General features: G+C 43.5%; 2 protein-coding genes and 1 long non-coding RNA gene across 5 annotated transcripts in view; 2 read left to right on the forward strand and 1 right to left on the reverse strand.

Moving 5' to 3' along the window:
* LOC129483422 (uncharacterized) overlaps window positions 1-4,617 on the reverse strand; it is a 31,702-nt gene extending 27,085 nt beyond the window's left edge. Inside the window, exon 1 of the long non-coding RNA XR_008658043.2 lies at window positions 4,494-4,617. This is a non-coding gene — a long non-coding RNA (uncharacterized lncRNA). The remainder of the gene's footprint in view (window positions 1-4,493) is intronic.
* ZNF852 (zinc finger protein 852) lies at window positions 755-19,588 on the forward strand. 2 transcript variants are annotated; one of them, XM_063611164.1, is made up of 5 exons: window positions 755-827; window positions 1,428-1,447; window positions 8,238-8,329; window positions 8,587-8,713; window positions 10,610-19,588. In XM_063611164.1, the coding sequence occupies exons 3-5, from the start codon at window positions 8,315-8,317 to the stop codon at window positions 12,058-12,060; spliced, it is 1,593 nt and encodes a 530-aa protein (XP_063467234.1). In that variant the 5' UTR covers window positions 755-827; window positions 1,428-1,447; window positions 8,238-8,314; the 3' UTR covers window positions 12,061-19,588. The 2 variants fall into 2 exon arrangements, with proteins under 2 accessions (XP_063467234.1, XP_063467237.1); XM_063611167.1 differs by lacking the exons at window positions 755-827; window positions 1,428-1,447 and adding an exon at window positions 6,682-6,752.
* The window catches only part of ZNF445 (zinc finger protein 445), a 70,973-nt gene continuing 50,154 nt past the window's right edge, over window positions 790-21,608 (forward strand). The window contains exon 1 of one of the 2 annotated variants that reach the window (XM_063611070.1): window positions 790-827. The gene's annotated coding sequence lies outside the window, so the exon portion shown is untranslated. Of the gene's footprint in view, window positions 828-8,672; window positions 8,714-21,608 lie in introns of those variants that run through there. The other variant, XM_055280502.2, reaches the window with a different exon arrangement.

Genomic DNA, 21,608 nt, shown 5'->3' on the forward strand with positions numbered 1-21,608 from the left:
GATAATGAGCTCTCACGGCCAGTGCTGGGCTTATTGCCTTGTTTGGGAATTTCCCCACTCAAGGGTTTTATGTTTGGGGATTTTCTGGCCCTATTTTTTTGTTTGTTTGTTTTTTGAGACGGAGTCTGGCTCTGTCTCCCAGGCTGCAGTGCAGTGGCACGATCTCGGCTCACTGCAATCTCCGCCTCCCAAGTTCAAACGATTCTCCTGCCTCAGCCTCCCAGGTAGCTGGGATTACAGGCGCCGCGCCACCACACCCAGCTACTTTTTTTTTATTTTTAGTAGACACGGGGTTTCACCGTATTAGCCAGGACAGTCTCGATCTCCTGACCTCGTGATCCGCCCGCCTCGGCCTCCCAAAGTTCTGGGATTACAGGCGTGAGCCACCGCGCCAGGCCGCTGGCTCTATTTTCACTGCTAGCTTTGGATCCCTTTGTTCCCTGAAGGGAAAGAGGCCTCCAGGGCAGCGGTGCAGACCCGATGGGAGGGATGTAGGATAATACGCCAAAGCCAATAGAGGTCTGGAGCGCACCTGGGCATCAGAGGGTGGAAGAGAAGTGTCCAGCGGAGGGAGGCGAGGGATGTTGGCAAGCCCCGCCAGCGGAGGGAGGCGAGGGATGTTGGACAAGCCCCGCCGCCCGCCGCCCGCCTCCCGCCTCCCTGGGGCCAGGGAGAAACAGAGAGGTTGGCCCTCCCAGTTTCCTAGAGAGGCCGCGGAGGGCCCGGGAAGGCAATGCGCGTGCGCAACTGGGGCAGCCGGGAGGTAGGCGCGGGGCGGTCGGCTGCGGCGGCGGCGTTTGGATGATTGTCTCTTGGCGGCGGAGTCGGTGAGCGGCCCGGCGGGGCGCGGGGTGCGGAGCGGGGGCGGCTGTGTGTGCGACAGTGGCAGGCGAGGCCAGGCCTGGAGGCTGCACTCGGGGCGGTGGTCTGGCGGTGGATCCCGCCCCGCCACGCCGAGGGCGTACCTCTTCGCCCCTCGGGCGTCTGGCGCAGAGAATCTGGAAGAGTCCCGGTTTCTCCTGCCTTTATCTTTTCACTCAATTATGCGAATAAAGCGTACTTATTAGAGACAATTAGATAAGTGGAAGAAAAGTGAAAGTAGCCACCGTCCGGAAATCTTAGTCTCCAGGTCTCCTGACATTGAAAACATCTGGCATAGACTTCTCCCTTTTTCTTGTCTTATTTCACTTCCTGGCACCTGTCGCCGTCTAACATAGCACGTATTTGTTTATTGGTTGATCTTCCCATAAGCCCCTTGCCAGGGCAGTGCTTTTTGTTTGCCTTATTAACTGCTGTTACCTTAGTGTGTAGGAAATAGTAGGTGCTCCTAGGAGGTGTTTGTTAAATTAATGAAAGAAGGAATATCTAAACTGGGAGATAAGAATTGACAGTTTTTAACGTCTTTTTTTTTTTTTTTTTTTTAATAGGCGATTGCCAAGTTAAGAATGTAAGTGACATTGAGCCTGTAACATTTCCTTGCAGAGTTAGAGCCCTCACAGCCTGTGCTGCTGCATTTAATGCCTTGTGTCGTTCACTGTTTCTGGCTTCATATGTACTCCTTTGTTATGTTTAATCTCTTAAGTCAGTGGCCTTCATTCATTCTCTCAGCTTTCTGTATTTCACACCCCATAGGAGTGGGGAGGGTGGATTGAGATCTTTCTTCCTTACTAAGTGGGGTGTGTGCATCACACCAGCCCTATTGCTGTGGAGTGGATCTGCTGGCTGTGGGGGATCTTGGCATTGCAGGAGCCTGGATCTTGTTCCCTGTTTCTCCTTTTGCTGTAAGTATACACTGTACCTCTTGGGGCCCGATGTGGTTGGTGTCTGTCCTCAGCGACCTCAAATCATATGCTGCGCCTTCCTTGGATGGCCTTTTAATCTTGGCAGCACAGCCTGACCACCTGGTGAATAGTGGAACAGTCATGGTGATGCATAAGGATCTAGTATGTTCCTTTTAGGTGCTGTATGGTATTTCATCCTATAAAAATGCTACTTTTATTTAGCCATATTGATGGACAAGTAGGTTAAATCCAGTATTATGTTATTACAGAGAATATTCTAGTAAATACCTGCGTAAATGTCTGAATACCCGTGCAAGTGTTTTTCAGGGCAAATTCTTACAAGTTAAATATCTGTAGCGTAAGGAATATGTCTTTTTAGTTTTACTGTGGACTTTCAAACTATCCTTCCTGTTGGCTATTACATTTCCACTTCTATTAGTGGTTTGTGTTTGGTGTTTTTTTCTTTTGCTTTTCTTTTGGACAGAGATTTTTTTCATATTGATGTATTCAAATATATTCACTCTTTTCATTTTGTTGTCTTAAGAAATTCTTGCTTACACCAGGGTTCTTAGAGTCTTTATGGTTTTTTTTTTTTTTTTTTTTTTTTTTTTTAGCTTTTAGCTTTTTTTTTTTTTTAACGGAGTCTCACTCTGTGTCACCCAGGCTGGAGTGCAGTGGCACGATCTTGGCTCACTGCAGCCTCTGCCTCCCGGGTTCAAGCAATTCTCTGCCTCAGCCTCCCAAGTATCTGAGATTACAGGCGCCTGCCACCACATCTGGCTTTTTTTTTTTTTTAAGTAGAAATGGGATTTCACCATCTTGGCCAGGTTGGTCTTGAACTCCTGACCTCGTGATCCACCCACCTTGGCCTCCCAAAGAGCTGGGATTATAGGCGTGAGCCACCGTGCCCAGCCTTTTAGCTTTGTTTTTTAGGTTTATTTTTTGTGTGATTTTACTTACTATTTTTATTTGCCTAGCCAATTGTCCCAACACAATTCATTGACTAGTTTAATTTTTCCCACTGACTTGTAATGCTACTGTTACCAACTCTCAAGGGGAGTCGTTTGACTTCAGTGGGTCCTTTACCTGCCTGGTGGTGTTCATGCCAATAAAATGAGACCAAGTTTCGTTAAGCAGTGCAGAAACTTTGTTTGTTGATGAAGGAATGGAGAAGGAAAAGCTCATGCTCAAAGTACCCTCCTCTGCGTGTGGTGAAGAGGGATTTTTAAGGTCTCTTAGGGCATGTAGTGGGGCAGGGATCCTGGAAAGAGGTGGGGCCCTATGGGAAGAACTGGAGTGTGCTCAGTCTCATTCTTTTTTTTTTTCTTTTGCAACGGAGTTTCGCTCTTGTTGCCCAGGCTGGAGTGCAATGGCTTGATCTTGGCTCACCGCAACCTCTGCCTCTCAGGTTCAAGCAGTTCTCCTGCCTCAGCCTCCCAAATAGCTGGGATTACAGGCATGCACCACATGCCTGGCTAATTTAGTATTTTTAATAGAGACGGGGTTTCTCCATGTTGGTCAGGCGGGTCTTGAACTCCCGACCTCAGGTGATCCACCCGCCTTGGCCTCCCAAAGTGCTGGGATTACAGGTGTGAGCCACCGTGCTTGGCCAGTCTCATTGTTTCTTTTGTACCCAGCACTATATGTGCCTAGCAAAGTGTATTTCTCCCTTCTAGGTGGAGATTTTAATATGGTAATGAAGCAAGGATTCAGGCCCGGGTAGCACTGCTGAGCTAAGTTCTCCTTTGTGGTCACAGATATTTGGCCTTTGTCTCTCTAAGCAAGCACAGCTGCTGGCACAGGTTAATTTTACAGGTTCTGGGGCTCTTTTTAAAAAAAGGTCTGTAAGTAAGACAGAGAGGGCCTCCAGGGATCATAGGAATTTAATCAACTTGAGCCTGTAAAAAATCAGTTTTACAGCCTCCTGCCCTGCAGCCTGTTTCTTCCTAAACCCTGTGTGGATTGCAGTCACCTAGTTAGTTAAAACCAGCCCCAGGCCGGGCGTGGTGGCTCACACCTGTAATCCCAGCACTTTGGGAGGCTGAGGTGGGCAGATCACAGGGTCAGGAGATCGAGACCATCCTTGCTAACACGGTGAAACCCTGTCTTTACTAAAAATACAAAAAAATTAGCTGGGCGTGGTGGCAGGCGCCTGTAGTCCCAGCTACTCAGGAGGCTGAGGCAGGAGAATGGAGTGAACCCAGGAGGTGGAGCTTGCAGTGAGCCGAGATCGCGCCACTGCACTCCAGCCTGGGCGACAGTGAGACTCTGTCTCAAAAAAAAAAAAAAAACAGCTCCTGACAGACCCCAGCACTTATAGATGAACCTGAGTGAACTTTTCTCATTACCATGCTAAAGTCTCCACCTGGGGAGTAGCTATAGCTTCATTACCATAACACGTGACTTACGTGCTGGCCTAATGACTCACTGCGTCTGTACCACTGGGGCCCCTCCTATACATGGGATGATGTAGCCTCTTGCCTTCCATTGCACCATAAAATTCTCCTATTTCCCTCGGAGAGACGCTGCTTTGGAAAGTACTCCCAGTGTCCTCCTTACTTAACACCAAGTAATAAAACTCCTATTGATCCAAACTTGCATTCTCACAAACAGTCGTTTGTTACTCGCCAGGTGAATGAACCCCATTTTTTTGTTTTTTTTTTTTGTAGGTAACACTGTGGTGACACTATCTCTGTCATACATCAAACTTACAAAATTGGCTGGACATGGTGGTGCATGCCTGTAATCCCAGCTACTTGGAAGGCTGAGGCTGGAGAATCACTTGAATCCAGGAGATGGAGGTTGCAGTGAGCAGAGATTGTACCACTGCACTCCAGCCTGGGCAACAGAGCAAGACTCCATTTCCATAGAAACAAAAAAACAAAACTTACATATGTGTATAAGCCTGTCAGGATTCTGTACTTTTCCTTTTATCTACAGTTTGCATATTTATATTTCTTCAGTAATACACGCTGTTTTAAGTACTACAACTTTATATTAAGCCTTATTGTCTGGTAGAACAAAACTTTCCACATCTAAAAAGTTTTCTTAACTATTATTTTACTCATTCATTTGAATTTTAGAGTATGCTTATCAAGCTCTGTGAAAAATTACATTGTGGTTGGCTGGGATTTTGTTAACTTTGCATGTTAATTTAGAAAAAACTGACATCTTGAAGGAGTGTTTTCCCATACAAAATGTATTTATATCTGTTATGTCTTTAGGCAGAGTTTTCTATTTCTGCACTAAGGTCTTGTACATTTTTTATTGGCTTTATTTCTGAGTACTTTATATTTTTGTTGCTATTGTATTCATTTTCTGATTGGTTGCTATTGTGTTGGAAAGTTATTGAGTATATATTGATTATATATTCAATCTCTTGAATGTCTTATGACCTGTTTTTTTGGTTCATTCTGTTTAATTTTTTAGATGATGTTTCATATCATTCATGCGTATATTTGCTTTGCATCTTTCTTGTCTATTTTCTGCATTTTTTTTCTGGTCTAATTACATTGTCTAGGATTACAATGTTTGATTGTTCTTTTTTAATTGCAAAGCTTTTTATGTCTTTACCATTTAGTGTCACGTCTGTTGGAGATTTCTTTTGTCTATTCTGCATGTCAGTTTAAGGATGTGTCTATTCCTGGATTGTTAAGAGTGTGCACAAAAAGAAGATATAGTTATTTAATTTTAAGAGAATACCAATACTCTAAATAGCTTTATGCCAATAAATATGAAAAGCTAGATGAATACTTGGATTGTTTCTTCCTTTTTACTATTATGTATAATGCTGCTATGAACATTTGTGTATGAGTTTTTGTATGGACATCTATTTTCTTTTATCTTGGGTATATATATATATATATATATATATATATGAGTAGAATTGCTAGGTCAATTAGTAAATGTATGTTTAACTTCGTGAGGAACTGTCAGACCGTTTTCATAAGTGTATGGATCAATTTACCTTTCCACCAGCAGTGGATAAAGTTTCAATATCTCCACATTCTCACTGATTTTTTATTTATTTTTTTGAGACAGAGTCTTGCTCTGTGCCCCAGGCTGGAGTGCAGTGGTGTGATCTTGGCTTACTGTAGCCTCGACCTTCCAGGCCCAGGCCATCTTCCCACATCAGCCTCCTGGGTAGCTGGGACCACAGGTGCGTGCCACCAGGCCCGGCTATTTTTTTGTATTTTTTGTAGAGAGAGGATTTTGCCATGTTGCCCAGGCTGGCCTTGAACTCCTGGACTCACACAATCCACTCACCTTGGCTTCCCATGATTGCTTGTTATTATCGGATTTTTGTTCTAGCCGCCTTACTGGGTGTGAAGTACTATCTTATTGTTCGGTTAATCTGCATTCCCTGATGACTATCCTGTGTACTTATTAGACATTTTAATATTTTCTTTGGAGAAATGTCAATTCAGACCCTTTGGCCATTTTCATTTTTATTTTTGAGATGGAGTCTTATTCTGTCACTCAGGCTGGAGTGTAGTGGCGCAATCTCAGCTCACCGCAACCTCTGCCTCCTGGGTTCAAGTGATGCTACTGCCTCAGCCTCCTGAGTAGCTGGGATTACAGGTGCCTGCCACCATGCCCGGCTAATTTTTGTATTTTTAGTAGAGACGAGGTTTCACCATGTTGGCCAGGCTGGTCTCAAACTCCTGAGCTCAGGTGATCTGCCTGCCTTAGCCTCCCAAAGTGCTGGGATTATAGGCGTGAACCACTGTGCCCTGGCCCTATTTTAAAATTTCTTATTTTTTGCTTTTTATTACTCAGTTATATAAAGAATATAAATATATATTCTCTATATAAAGAATATAAATATATAAAAGAATATAAATATATTATTTATATATTCCAGATACAAGTTTTTATCAGATTCATGATTTACCAGTGTTTTCTTCCAGTCTGTGGATGCCTTTTCACTTTCTTCTTATTTTCTTCTATGCACAAGAGGTTTTCCTTTTGGTAAAGTCCAATTTATTTATTTTTTTATTATTTTTTCCTTGTTTTAACATGATTTTCGTGTTCATGAATCCATTGTCACAAAGGTATAAGTCACAAAGACTTATACACAGGTTTCTTATAAGAGTTTTAGAGTTTTCGTTCTTTTTTTTTTTTTTTTGACCTAGAGTCTTGCTCTCTTGCCCAGGCTGGAGTTCAAGTAGCTGGGATTACAAGGGCCCACCACCATGCCCAGCTAATTTTTTCTATTTTTAATAGAGATGGGGCTTTGCCACGTTGGCCAGGCTGGTCTCAAATTCTTGACCACAGGTGATTCACCCACCTTGGCCTCCCAGAGTGCTGGGATTACAGGTGTGAGCCACTGCACCTGGCAAGTTTTAGTTCTTATATGTAGGTCTTTGATTTTTTAGAAGTTATTTTTATAGATGGAGTGAGGTAGAGCACCATCTTCATTATTTTGCAGGTGCATATCCAGTTGTCTCAGCACCATTCGTTGAAAAGATCATTCTTTCCACTTTGAATGATCTTGGCACCATTGTAAAATAATGACTAAAGATGTATGAGTTTATTTCTGGACTCTTAATTCTAATCCATTGAACTATATGTCTATTCTTATGACAGGAATACAATAAATTGAAGACTGTTGTTCTGTAGGAAGTTTTGAAATTGAGAAGTTTGAGTTCTTCAACTTTATTCCTCTTTTTCAAGAAGAATTGTGACTGTATGGTTCTCTTGAGTTTCCACATAAATTTTAGGATCAGCTTTCGGCTTCTAAAAAGATGCCCCCTGGGAATCTGATAGGGATTGTGTTGAACCTGTAGATAAGTTTTGGGAGTATCCATGGGACTTGTGTTTGAAGAAGAGAGAGGAATTAAAATGTTTTGGCCAGTGCGTGAATTCATTGACATAACTTGGGAAATCCAGAGAGGAAGTTAGTAAGAACATGCATTTTAGACACTGAACTTAAGGTGTTGCAGGACACCCAAGTGAAATGTCCCATAGGCAACAGGAGGCATGTGGTAGGGGTCTAGGAGAGAAGTAAGAACTGTGAGAGCAGTATTAAAGCAATGAGAGTTGGTCAGATTGCTGACGGAAAAAACAAGGAAGCACTAGGGCCTGAGTTGCAAGGAGTATCCATAATGAGAGGGCAGGAGCAGGCATGAGGAACCACAACTGTGGGGAAAATCAGGGCTGGATGGTGCTAGGGAAGCCATGGGACAGGGAGTGTGGCCAGAATAGCTTCCTTGAAAAAGGTTGAAGGGAGTGAGGGCTCGGAGGAACACCCAGTTCTCAGCTTGATCCGGGACCTTGTACTGTGCCCTCCAGGGAAAATTCACAGCACTCTTGGGATAATGCCTTATGGAAGAGGTTAAGAGTCAGTGTGTGTGTAGGTGCCTGGGTTCTCTTGAATCCACTTATTGGGAATATAGATCTCATGGGAGCCGGAAGCAGGGCTTGTCCCACTCATAGCTTTCTTTCCTCCCTCAGCTCAATGTACTTCTCCAGTTCCTACCCTTCCTCAAGTGGGGAACTCAGGAGACCAAGCAGGGGCAACTGTACTTCGGATGGTCAGGCCCCAGGTGAGCTTGGTTCTTTGTGTTTTTACCATGTCCCCATGAGTCTGGTCCAGGAATGGCTAGAGGTCTCACCCCCAGGACTCTGCCCCATCTAAGACTATTCCTGTGGCTCTCCTGCCTCATTGCTTGAGGTGTCATCTCAGCTCCTCTCTCCCATACTTTTGCCCACGAAGAGCCCATACCCTGTGCCCTCTGTACCCCTGATGACTCTGCCCTTCAGGGTGTAAATGTTCCTGAGCGATCAGAGCTTGTCATTCCAGGATACTGTGGCGTGTGAGGACCTGTCTGAGGACTATACTCAGAAGAAATGGAAAGGTCTCCCACTCAGTCAGAGAGCCCTGCACTGGAATGTGATGCTGGAAAATGACCGTAGCATGGCCTCCTTGGGTAATGATTCTGTTTCCTAGTCACTTAGAGTCTGCATGCTGCCATTCTCTTTTTTATATTCCTTTTCTTTATAAACTTTTTACGTGAAAATTTCCAAACGGAGATAAGCTAGAGTGAGTAAGAGTCAGTGTGTATGGAGCTGCCTGGGTCCTCTTGAATAGGGACCCTCTCTGCACTCAGCTTGAACAATGATCAGCATTCTCTTCACCTCATTATTGATTGACATAAGGTCGTTTAGGTAGAGTTTTTTTAGTTGTAAGGAATAGAGAGTCACTCAAGTTATTGTAAGTAAGGAGCTGTGAGTCATAGGCTTAAAAGAATGAGAACCCGGAAGAAACTGATCAGCTAGACCAGACTGTGGGAAGCAGGGGCTTGACTGGGAGCCTGAGCAGCAAAAGCAAATGCATGTTTGATGCCTGTGTTCCGGTGTGAATGTAATGGCAGCTGCTCCCAGTGTATCTGTTTTCTCTCTGCTTGTACTCCTCCTCCTGCCCATTTTCTTCACTGTGAATCTTTTGTCCTTTTCGTAGCTCTTTCCTAATTGTACTTCCTGTCCCCTTATATTTGTTGCTTGCTGTGTCTTCTAATGGCTTGGCTTCTCTCCATGTATCACTTCAGATTCCATTACCACTCGTAATTTTGCCCTACTTCCAGTTCCAAATTTCCTTAGAGACAGATTCCCATTGCTATAGCCATTACCCATCATCTCGGTTGGGCAGAGCTTTGGCCCAGGCCATGGCAGAGGCTGAAGACTAATCTACAGATAAGCTGCCCTTGGGTCTGGTACCTGGTACTGGTCCAATCACTTGCAGTCCATCATGGGATGATGTTCAGGGTCACTTGCCACACAGCATGGTTGCCTGAGTGTTCCTCTCTGCAAAGACTAGGGCAGTGCAGTTTCCTGGAAGGGCTTCTTGGCAGGGCAGGTGCTGTGATTGATGTGTATAGGGCAGTAGCCAACTCTGGAAAGGGTGGGCTTAGGAATCTTTCACCCAGACATCTTAAACTTTCCATAGGCTAACTGACATGATGGCTGTGGCCCCAATTCAGATGTGATTGAAAGGAACCTACATTTTGGTGTTTTTCCATGGCCATGATTACTCTGCCTTCTCCCAGACTTTGTATTCAGAATTCCAAAAGGCAAATATTTACCTGTTCATTTCCTTTATATTCTAGAGAATCAAAGACATTTTAATTTATATTTCAAATGATTGATGTCCCTGTTATCTTTTCTGGGAGTACACAACTGGTTCCTACCAGGCCAGTGCTCTAAGGGCCAGTGGCATCCCCATTTTTAGAACTCTGCTGTCTCCTTCAATACAGCTGTCCAGCTTTTCTCAACTGATAGCTTCTCCAAATCTTGTTACTGTCCTGTCATACAACATCTCTCCTTTTTGTACGCTTTCCTAATCATACACTCATAGTAGAAATTTCTCAACTCATTCCCATCTTTTCCTTGTCTCTTTCTTATATTTGACTTGAGGTATTTGCCAGCCTTCCCTCTCCCAACATCTTTTCTGAGAACCACGGAACCATGTAATGTCATGGTTGGAAGGGAACTCAAAGTTTACCATTTTGCTAAAGAGACATAGCATGAGAGTGACTTATATAAGATCACAGCATGCTTTGCAATCCAGTCTCTTGCTTTCCAGTGGCCCTTCTGACTTGACTGTGCTGGCTCAATATCTTTTTTCCACCCTCCTCCACTGACCATCTTCTTCCTTGTTTTTCTATCCCTAAGATACAATTGAGCATTTTGCTCTTGTTCTCAATGTGTCATCTCATTTCTTAACCATAATGTGACTTTTTTTCAGGTACATTAGCTCTTTATGATTCTGTTTCTTCAACAGGAAAAGAAATGAGTAAAAGTTGTTGTCTTATTTCTTTTGGCAGCAGGTAGGAACATGATGGAGAGTTCAGAGTTGACTCCAAAGCAGGAAATTTTTAAAGGATCAGAGTCATCTAATAGCACATCAGGGGGACTCTTTGGGGTGGTTCCTGGGGGAACAGAGACTGGAGATGTTTGTGAAGATACTTTCAAGGAGTTAGAAGGACAACCCTCAAATGAAGAAGGGAGCAGACTAGAAAGTGATTTCTTGGAAATAGCAGATGAGGATAAGAAAAACTCCACAAAAGACAGATATGAGGAATATAAGGAAGTTGGGGAACATCCACATCTGTCTTCCAGTCCTGTTGAACATGAAGGAGTTTTAAAGGGACAGAAATCCTATCGATGTGATGAATGTGGCAAAGCTTTTTATTGGAGTTCGCACCTCATTGGTCATCGGAGAATCCACACTGGAGAGAAACCCTATGAGTGTAATGAGTGTGGGAAGACCTTCAGACAAACCTCCCAGCTCATTGTTCATCTCAGAACCCACACAGGGGAAAAACCCTATGAATGCAGTGAGTGTGGAAAGGCCTATAGGCACAGCTCCCATCTCATTCAACACCAGAGACTCCATAATGGGGAGAAACCCTATAAATGTAATGAATGTGCAAAAGCTTTTAATCAGAGCTCCAAACTCTTCGACCACCAGAGAACCCATACTGGGGAGAAACCTTATGAATGTAAGGAGTGTGGGGCAGCCTTTAGTCGGAGTAAAAATCTTGTTCGACATCAGGTTCTGCACACTGGTAAGAAACCTTATAATTGTAATGAATGTGGGAGAGCATTCTGTTCCAATAGAAATCTCATTGACCATCAGAGAACCCACACTGGGGAGAAGCCTTATAAATGTAATGAATGTGGCAAAGCCTTCAGTCGGAGTAAATGTCTTATTCGACATCAGAGCCTCCACACTGGAGAAAAGCCATACAAATGTAGTGAATGTGGGAAAGCCTTCAATCAGATGTCTCAACTCGTTGAACATGAGCGAATTCATACTGGAGAAAAACCATTTAAGTGTAGTGAGTGTGGTAAGGCATTCAGTCTGAGTAAATGTCTTATTCGGCACCAGAGACTTCACACAAGTGAAAAGCCCTATAAATGCAACGAGTGTGGAAAATCCTTCAATCAAAACTCATACCTCATTATACACCAGAGAATTCACACTGGTGAGAAACCCTATGAATGTAATGAGTGTGGGAAGGTCTTCAGTTATAATTCTAGTCTTATGGTACATCAGAGAACCCATACTGGGGAAAAACCCTATAAATGCAATAGTTGTGGGAAAGCCTTTAGTGACAGCTCACAGCTTACTGTGCACCAGAGAGTCCACACTGGAGAGAAACCTTATGAATGTATTGAGTGTGGGAAAGCCTTTAGTCAGCGTTCCACTTTTAATCACCACCAGCGAACTCATGCTGGAGAGAAGCCCTCAGGTCTGGCTCAGTCATCTTCTTAAGGCATGGTTTTCTGAGACAGAGAGCAAAGACCTTTGAGTTAAGCTGTCTTTATAAGAAGGATGTTCATCATGGTCTCCTTGGAGACCACTAATCACAGTGGAGACCATACCTACTTGCTTTTCCGTGGGTCACTAAGGTGGGAGAGTAGGTGCAACTTAGTCTGATCCTTACTTAGTAGTAGGAAATTGGGGATTACATCTGTCATTAACTTGTAGGTTTCCTTCTTTCTCTTAAAAAACTATTTAAAACTCTATCTTGTTAGTATGCATTCCATAATCAGATTCTGCATTTCTCAAGAACAGCAGTTATATTACCTTTATTCTATTGCAGTTCCTCCACTGAACAATTTACGTAAAGTCACTTTTTAAGTCATTCTGCAAGATTATTCTTCCCTGCTGTTTGGCTATCTCCTTCCACAGCTACTTTAAAAATTCGTACTGTAAGCTACATCCTCTCATCATTTTTGTGTTTTCCAACTAGAAAACTTTTTCTTCCTGTTTGCTAATCACTTCCTTCGCAATGTTCAAGATTTATGCCATCTCTGAAAGACTTTCTTCTTCAAATAGTTTTTCGTTTCTTTTATACTTCTATTGATTTGGCCTTAATGCTATAAATTAACTGGTGCTATGATGTGTAACTGTTAAATGTTTTTGTAAATTGTTCTCAACTTACAAGGTGATATGTGTATCACATATGTACAAAGTATGCACATATATAGTTGTGTATGTGTATACTTTCTTTTTTTTTTTTTTTTTGAGACAGAGTCTCAGTCTCCCTCTTGTTGCCCAGGCTGGAGTGCAAGTGGTACAATCTCGGCTCACCACAACCTCCGCTTCTCGGGTTCAAGTGATTCTCCTGCCTCAGCCTCCCGAGTAGCTGGGATTACAGGCATGTGCCACCATGCCTGGCTAATTTTTTTTTTTGTATTTTTAGTAGAGATAGGGTTTCTCTATTTTGGTCAGGCTGGTCTTGAACTCCCAACCCCAGGTGATCTGCCCGCCTCAGCCTCTCAAAGTGCTAGGATTACAGGTGTGAGCCACTGCACCCAGCCTCATACGTGTATACTTTCATACCAGCTTGTAAGCTTCTGAGATCAGGTATGGTATCTATTTCTTTATATACATAATAGTTTGAATATGCTAGTTCTTAAGTTTTAACATTCAAATTGAGCCATCATAAACGTGGGCACAGGCTCCCGTCTCCCTCCCATTACATCCACCGGACTAGAAGCTTCTAAAGAAGGAAGTGGCATCACAATATATCATATATAAAGGCTCATTGATATCTTCTACTTGTAGCCCTGGAAGTGTTACTACTGGTACTTCAGTCTTGAAGAGCTAATGGATTTGTGTGTGAATGAGTGTCTGTTTATCTAGGTATTGGGTTGGGCAGTCATATCCTACTGATAACATGCTTTGACCTGCACACTTACTCCATTTCTGAACTATTTGACTGCATCCTGCTTCCTAAATAGAAGTTATAGTCGGCTGGGCGCAGTGGCTCACGCCTGTAATCCCAGCACTTTGGGAGGCCGAGGTGGGTGGATCACTTGATGTCAGGAGTTCGAGACCAGCCTGGCCAACATGATGAAACCCCGTCTCTACTAAAATACAAAAATTAGCTGAGTATGGTGGTGCGCACCTGTAATCTTAGCTACTTGGGAGGCTGAGGCAGGAGAATCGCTTGCACCTGGGCAGAGGTTGTAATGAGCTGAGATTGTGCCACTGCACCCCAGCCTGGGTGACAGAGTGAGACTACATCTCAAAAACAACAAACAAAAAAAAACCTTACAGTCAAAATTTACTGCAAGAAGACTTGACTTTCATGGCTGTAATATAGATGATTGAAAATTTCAGCTAGCAGCATTCCTGGATGATTGGAATTCAGAGTGATGAGGTTTTTGGTAAAATAGTAGTATCAAACTAATCTGTTTTCCGTATCAGCTAGTCCTTTCTCACTACAACTGCTGTCTTAATTTCAGAATGAGAACTGTGCCTTAATTATCTTCCAGACCATCTTTCCTTCTGCAGTCATATGTCAGTCCATGAGCTTGAACCACCTTTCCTCCCACCCTTGCAATAATGGCCCAGTGCTGGTGGACATTTTACTCTAATGTTTACCCTGTTCTCTTTCCATCCCCCAGACTTCTTTTTTTTTTGAGACGGAGTCTCACTCTGTCGCCCAGGCTGGAGTGCAGTGGCGCGATCTCAGCTCACTGCAAGGTCCGCCTCCCAGGTTCACGCCATTCTTCTGCCTCAGCCTCCTGAGTAGGTGGGAGTACAGGCGCCCGCCACCACGCCCGGCTAATTTTTTTTGTATTTTTAGTAGAGATGGGGTTTCACCGTGTTAGCCAGGATGGTCTCAATCTCCTGACCTCGTGATCCGCCTACCTTGACCTCCCAAAGTGCTGGGATTACAGGCATGAGCCACTGCGCCTGGCCTCCATCCCCCAGACTTCTTAACAGGCTGACAGGATCTGCCGTATGACAGAGGTGGAGGAGGAGGCTAGAGGGGCAATGTCAGTCATGTAACCTGGAGAGGTGATTTTGTGTGCTGTGGTGTATGTTTCAGACAATGCAGAAGAAAGGAAAGAGAGTTGAGGATCAAGAAAATCAGAATTAAATGTGATTGTTGGGGAGATGTCTCAGACAAAGTTAGAAAGGATTACTGGGGGCCTAAAGTTTTTCAGGGCCTTTGGAATTTCTAAACTTGGCTGGGCACAGTGCCTCATGCCTGTAATCCCAGCACTTTGGGAGGCTGAGGCGGTCAGATCACTTGAGTCCAGGAGTTTGAGACCAGCCTGGCCAACATTGTAAAGCCCCATCTCTACTAAAAATACAAAAATTAGCTGGGTATGGTGGTGCATGCCTGTAATCCCAGCTACTCAGGAGGCTGAGGCAAGAGAATCACTTGAACCTGGAGGGCAGAGATTGCAGTGAGCCAAGATCACACCACTGTACTCCAGCCTGGGCAACAGAGTGAGACTCTGTCTCAACAACAACAACAAAACAACAAACCGGAGCTCATGACACAGCTGGAATTTTACCATTTGTGAATATGTATTTTAAATGTTTTCAGCTTGTTTTTTTTGTATTTTTTTTCCATTTTCCTCTAAAAGATATGCAGATAGGACTTTTTCCTCTTTAACTGTCTTATTTTGGGAGCCCCCAGATTTCAGGGAAGAGCCCCACACTATATGAGCCCATGAGTTGGACATTTCTGGTTCCCCGCCCTGAGTTGGACATTGCCAGTCATGTCTGCAGAAGAACCATGCTGCCTGTTGGAAGCTGCAGTTTTACCTTCTGGTTCTTGTCTGCTCATCCCCTACCATACTAAGCCTCTAGAGTGTGGGAATGTGCACCATTTCCTAACTATATTAACTCACTACCACCAGTCTGGTGTGGGTGCTCAGTACAAGTGAATCCTGAAAAAGCCTCAGGCTCTTGGATGGAGGAAAATTGGCTGCATTTGAAAGCCATACTTCAATTTCTATTGGTCATTGCTAGTATAAACTTTAATTATTGATTTAAACAAATTTTATCTGGATCCAATTATGTTGATAAATTATTTTTAGGTTTAATAACTTGTTAGATTCATTTCCTAGCTTTTCTAGGTTTATAATAAATAATGATATATTTGTCTTTTAGTTTGATGTCACTTATGTTGTGCATTAGCAAGAACTTCAAAAAACATGGAACAGTAGATGTCTTTCTCTTAACTCTCAGGGGAATGGTTTTAGTATTCTGCAGTTTCATATCATGTTCATTGTTGGATTCTGATGTTCTGTTGGATTTAGGAAGTTTCCTTCTAATCTTATTTCTAGAAGAAGCAGTGTAGTTTAGTGGTTAAGAGCACAGATTTTGTTCCCAGTGCCCTAGGTTCAAATCCTGAGTCCACCACTTTGTTAGGTGTGTGACCCTGGGCAAATCACTTACCTTCCTTGTATCTTAGTTCCTCCATCTATAAAATGGAGCTACCTCATAGGGTTATGAGGAATACATTATTGTAACAATGCTGGGCCCACAGTGCACAGCTTCCCAATTATAATTATACTTACAGTTTTGTTTTCTGTTTTTTTTTTTTTTTTTTTTTTGACAAGGTCTCCCTCTGTTGCTCAGGCTGGAGTGTAGTGATGCGACCATAGGTCACCTCAGCCTTGAACTCCTGGGCTCAAGAGATGCTCCTGCCTCAACCTCCAGTATAGTTAGGAATACAGGCATGTGCCACCATGCCTAAGTTTTTATTTTTATTTTTTGTAAACATGGGGTTTTGCTATTTTGCTCAGGCTGGTCTTGTGGTCCTGGCCTCAAGCGATCATCCTGCCTCAGCTTCTCTAAGTGCTGGGAATACAGGTGTGAACCACCGTGCGTGACCTATACTTAAAAAGTTTTTACTAGGATTGGTTGCTATATTATATCAAGTTTAAAAACTCCATCATTGTAATTTTATGAGTTATTTTTTTTTGTAATTCATTTTCTTGACAAGTTTGCAAATATTTGCAATTTCTTTGTACTTTTCAAGTAAAATCTATTTGTTCATAGTGAGTTTTTATTAAGTACAGAAGTAGATTCAATTTGGTAATGCTTTGCTAGCTTTGCAAAAGAATTTGGAAAAAGTTTTGTTTATCTTATTGCTATGGAGAGTTTGTATAACATGGGAATTGTTCCTTGAAGTCTTGCTAAAAGTAACTGGGCCTGGTTCTTTGGGTGAGGGGAAAAAATTTTGTTTATCTTATTGCTATGGAGAGTTTGTAACATGGGAATTGTTCCTTGAAGTCTTGCTAAAAGTAACTGGGCCTGGTTCTTTGGGTGAGGGGATTGGAAGGGATATATCTTTAGCAACTGTTTTAGTCAGTTTGAGCTATTATAACAAAATACCATAGAGGATGGCTTAAACAACAGACATTTATTCCTCACAGTTCTGTAGGCTTCAGAGTTCAACATCAAGATGCCAGAATGGTTGAGTGCTGGTGAGGGCTCTCTTTCTGGTTTGCAGATGGCCCCCTTTTTCCTGTGTCCTCAAATTTCAGAGAGCAAGAGCACTGGTGCCTCTTCCAAGTCTTTTAAGGGCATTAGTGAGAATGAGGGCCCCATTCTCATGACCTACTCCAATCCTAGTTAGTTTCCAAAGGCCCCCCACCCCCAAATATAACATTTGGGGTTAGGGCTTCAACATAAATATTCATTCTATAACATTCCACTCCTAGCCACTCTCTCTATTCATATCCTTACATACAAAATAAGTTCATTCCATCCTAACAGCCTCCAAAGTTTTAACTCATTCTAGTATCAACTAACATTTAAAGTCCAAAGTCTCATCTAAATATCTAAATCAAGGCTGGGCATGGTGGCTCACGCCTGTAATCCCAGCACTTTGGGAGGCCGAGGCGGGTGGATCACGACGTCAGGAGTTCGAGACCAGCCTGACCAACATGGCGAAACCCCATCTCTACTAAAAATACAAAAATTAGCTGGGCGTGATGGTGTGCGCCTGTAATCCCAGCTACACGGGGAGGCTGAGGCAGGAGAATCGCTTGAACCCGAGAGACAGAGGTTGCAGTGAGCCGAGATTGCGCCATTGCACTCCAGCCTGGGCAACAGTGAGACTTTGTCTCAAAAATATCTAAATCAGATATGGGTGAGACCCAAGGTTTAGTTTATCCTGAGGCAAAATTCCCCTCCTGCTGTGAACCTATGAAACCAGACAAGTTATGTGCTTCCAAAATACAATGATGGGATAGGCAGGATTAGGTATTCCAATTCCAAAAGTGAGAAATTGGAAAGAAGAAAGGGATGATGAGGCTGGGTGTGATGGCTCATGCCTTTAATCCAGCACTTTGGGAGGCTGAGGTGGGAGGATTGCTTGAGTCCAGGAGTTCGAGACCAGCCTGGGCAACATAGGGAGACCTTATTTCTACAAAAATAATAAAAATAATTAGTCGGGCATGGTGGCTTGAGCGTGGGAGTTCGAGGCTCCAGTGAGTTGTGATCGTACTGCACTCCAGCCTGGATGACAGAGTAGTGAAACCCTATCTCAATAAAAAATAAAAAAGGATGGGGGAGCAGGGGGATGATCGTCCTATGCAAGTCTAAAACTTAGCAAGGCACGTTTCATGAGATCTTAGGCTCATGAATAATCCTCTTTGGTCCTATACTGTCCTCTCCAGGACCCCCTGGGCAGTGGTCCTGACCCGATAGATCTGCCAGGCAGGGGTGACTCCCCCATGGCTTTTGTTGGAGACCATCTGGCCTGTGGAAACTGGAGCAGTATCCCTCATGATCTCTGAATAGCCAAGAGAAGAGTCATTCTTGTATGGAACAATGGACATTCACAGCCTTCCTCATTCCTGGCTTTAGGACTTCAGATACAATCATATCAGAGCTAAGGACTTCAGCATATGAATTTTGGGGGCACAGTTCAGTCCATAGCAATACTTCCATTCCCCTGACTTGCAACGTGTCCAGTTACTTCTAAAAGTACTTGTCATCCACTATATTAATAACGTGCTCATTGTCAGCCTATGAAACAAGTTGACCACTCCATACATAAGGTCATAGATAATATGACACATGCAGGTTGAGTTGTCAGCCCTGATAAGATCCAAGGACTTGCCCAACAAGTGCAGTCCCTGGAGCTACCTGGTCCAGTAATTAGAGGAGTATTCCTGATAAAGTCAAAAATTGTCCTTGGCAGCCCCCACCTAAAAGAAGCTCAATAGCTGGTATGCCTGTTTGTCTATTGGAGATAACATGTATCACATCTAAGTATTATTTTGCCTCCTTTAGTTAAAATTATCCACAACACAGCCACCTCTGAATGGGGCCCTCAACAACAGCAGACTCTAGAGGCCTACTATGCATTAACATGGGCCTGCCATTAATGTAGGCCCATGGAACTACAGGTCTCATTGACTCCTACCCATACAGATTGGATACTGTGGCAACAAGAGACTGCTATCAGGGTGCACCAGGCCCTTGGGTTTTGGATATATAAATTACCCAAGATGGTTGCCATATACATTCCCTTTGAATGGCAGCTACTAGCCTGCTATTGGGCTCTAATGGAAACAGAACGCTTGACCACTGAAGCACTGTATGTGACCTTAAGACCTGAGCTGCCCATCTCATGCAGGTATTGTTAACGAAAAATAAAAATGGAAGCCCCAGTTTAGAAATACCCTAAGGCTGACTACCCGCAACCGTGTAACCAAAACAAATCATTCTGATTTTCCTGAAATGCTGTCTCTGATCATAAATGAAATGCAAAATGTAAGCTTTACATCCTTGCCAGCATGATTCACGGAAATTAAACCAATCAACTATAGACCAACAAGCTTAAACAGCTCAACTTGCCCTAAAAAGAATGTATAGCAGCCAATTATAAAAAAGGTCAAAATATTCCCCCCCTTTATGCATTATAAACCATGTTCTAACTGCTGTAAGATTAATTTCTTACCACTTGATTTGAGTCTTCTAGATTGTGGTCTGTACTGATTGTTTGAACAATAAACTTTTAAATTTTTCTTTATCTGATTTTATTTTTTTCACAGTGCTCACTAATCCTAATAAAACACAACAGGTTCGGCCAAGTACCATCATTAAATGGAAATGTTACATATAAGGTGGAGGCTGATTGGGCTCCCAGGGGGTCTGCCAACTCCATGAAGTAACTGTCTTGCCAGAGGACGCCGAACAGCCCATAGGGGATGTTCCCTTAGCTAGGTGCAGCCCATGGTTCAAAGATGTTCCAGCTGATGGTATGAGTTGGCTCACTGAGGGAGCTGTGAAACTCAAAGCTGATAAACTCTAATGGTCTGCTGTAGCTGTCCATCTTGCTATGGATTGAATGGTTTTGTCGCCTCCAAAATGTTAAAACTTAATCCCCAGCTGGGTGCAGTGCTGCCTGCTTGTAGTCCCAGCCATTCAGGAGGCTGAGGTGGGAGAATTGCTTGAGCTCAGGAATTCAAGACCAGCTTGGGAAACATAACAAGACCTTGTGTCTAAAAAACAAAAAATCCCCAATACAACAGTGTTGGGAGATGGGGCCTAAGGGAGGTGTTTAGGTCATGAAGGCTTACCCTCAGGAATGGATTAATGTCCCTATAAAAAGGGCTTATGAGAGTGGGTTTGCTTTCCTCTGCTCTTGTGCCATGTGAGGAACAGTGCTCTTTCCCTCTGGAGAGTGCAATGTTCAAGGCACCATTGTGGAAATGGAGACTTTGATTTTGGACTTCCCACCTCCAGAATTGTGAGAAATTAAATTTCTATTTATAAAATTACCCAGTCTCAGGCATTCTGCTATAGCAGCACAAGTAGACTAAGACACACCCTAAGGATAGTCATCTTTTGACTGAGACCAGATAAGGATACTCTGCCCAGTACTCTGGGTGAACTCTGTGCTGTGGTGATGGCTGTGCAGGAAAATATAACAGCAATTCTCTGCTACACATTTACAGACTTATGGGCCATTACAAATGGACTAGCCATATGTCCAGTGACTGGCAGATTAATGATTGGATCATTAAGGGCTCCCCTGTGTAGAGACAAGGACTATGACAGCAGTTTGTGAACTAGGAAAGAGACCTACTTGTCACTTATGGCATAGGACCATTCAAAAGAGAACATGAACTCACAGGCTGATCTAGTATGTGCTCAGAAAATGGCCAAAATTATCCATTGGATCTACCACAGAATGGGACATGGAAGTCCACCTCAGATGCAAGAGTGGGCCACATCACGAGGACTTGCCCTAAAAGAGATGGAAGCCAAAGACCCAGTACAGTAATGTGAGGCCTGCCTTTAGCCCAGGCCATACAATGTGGTGAACTGGGACACATCATCTGGACAGAGGGCCCATGCCAGTGTGATATTGACCACATTGGACAGCTAGCTCCCAGACATGGATTCTGGTGAAGGCTCACTGCCATGGGTACACATTCTGGAGATGGGGCCACCACTCCAGTATGCCACGTAGATGTGGAAACCACTATTATGGCTTTAGAGAAACACCTCTGTTGTATTCTGATATCTGGCAGGATTCCAAGCCAATCAAGGCCACCACATTTGCTGCCACACAAGCTACACAGTAATGGGCATTTTCCCATGACATATGATGGGACCTTTTATACTCCCTAACATTACCTGGTGAATGGGTTGATAGAATGATGGAATGGGAGAACTTGAAAAAAAAAATCAGGAAGAAAAAAAATGATGGAATGAGTGGCTCAAACAACAACTATGCAAAAGCCATTAGGGAGAACAACTTAGTGGGTGGTACCCCCACCTCACAAAAGCCATCTGAACACTAGACACTGCAGTGGAAGAGAAACACATCACTGCAATGCATGTTGGGAAATACTGAACTTGGGGCAGGTGGAGGACCAGGCAATCCCTTGATGAGGCTGAGCCTATGAAATCCCAATCTGAGTATACCCCGCCATTCTTTTTTTTTTGATGGAGCCTCACTCTGTCACCCAGGCTGGAGTGCAGTGGCACGATCTCAGCTCACTGCAAACTTCACCTCCTGGGTTCAAGCGATTCTCCTGCCT

This window comes from Symphalangus syndactylus, chromosome 1 (genome assembly GCF_028878055.3).
Source record: "Symphalangus syndactylus isolate Jambi chromosome 1, NHGRI_mSymSyn1-v2.1_pri, whole genome shotgun sequence".
Taxonomy (NCBI): Eukaryota; Metazoa; Chordata; class Mammalia; order Primates; family Hylobatidae; genus Symphalangus; species Symphalangus syndactylus.

Bases quoted from the DNA above. Each gene is read 5' to 3' on its own strand.
- ZNF852 (XM_063611164.1), top strand. The intron at 8,714-10,609 runs GTAATGATTCTG...TTTTGGCAGCAG, and splicing joins CCGTAGCATGGCCTCCTTGG to GTAGGAACATGATGGAGAGT.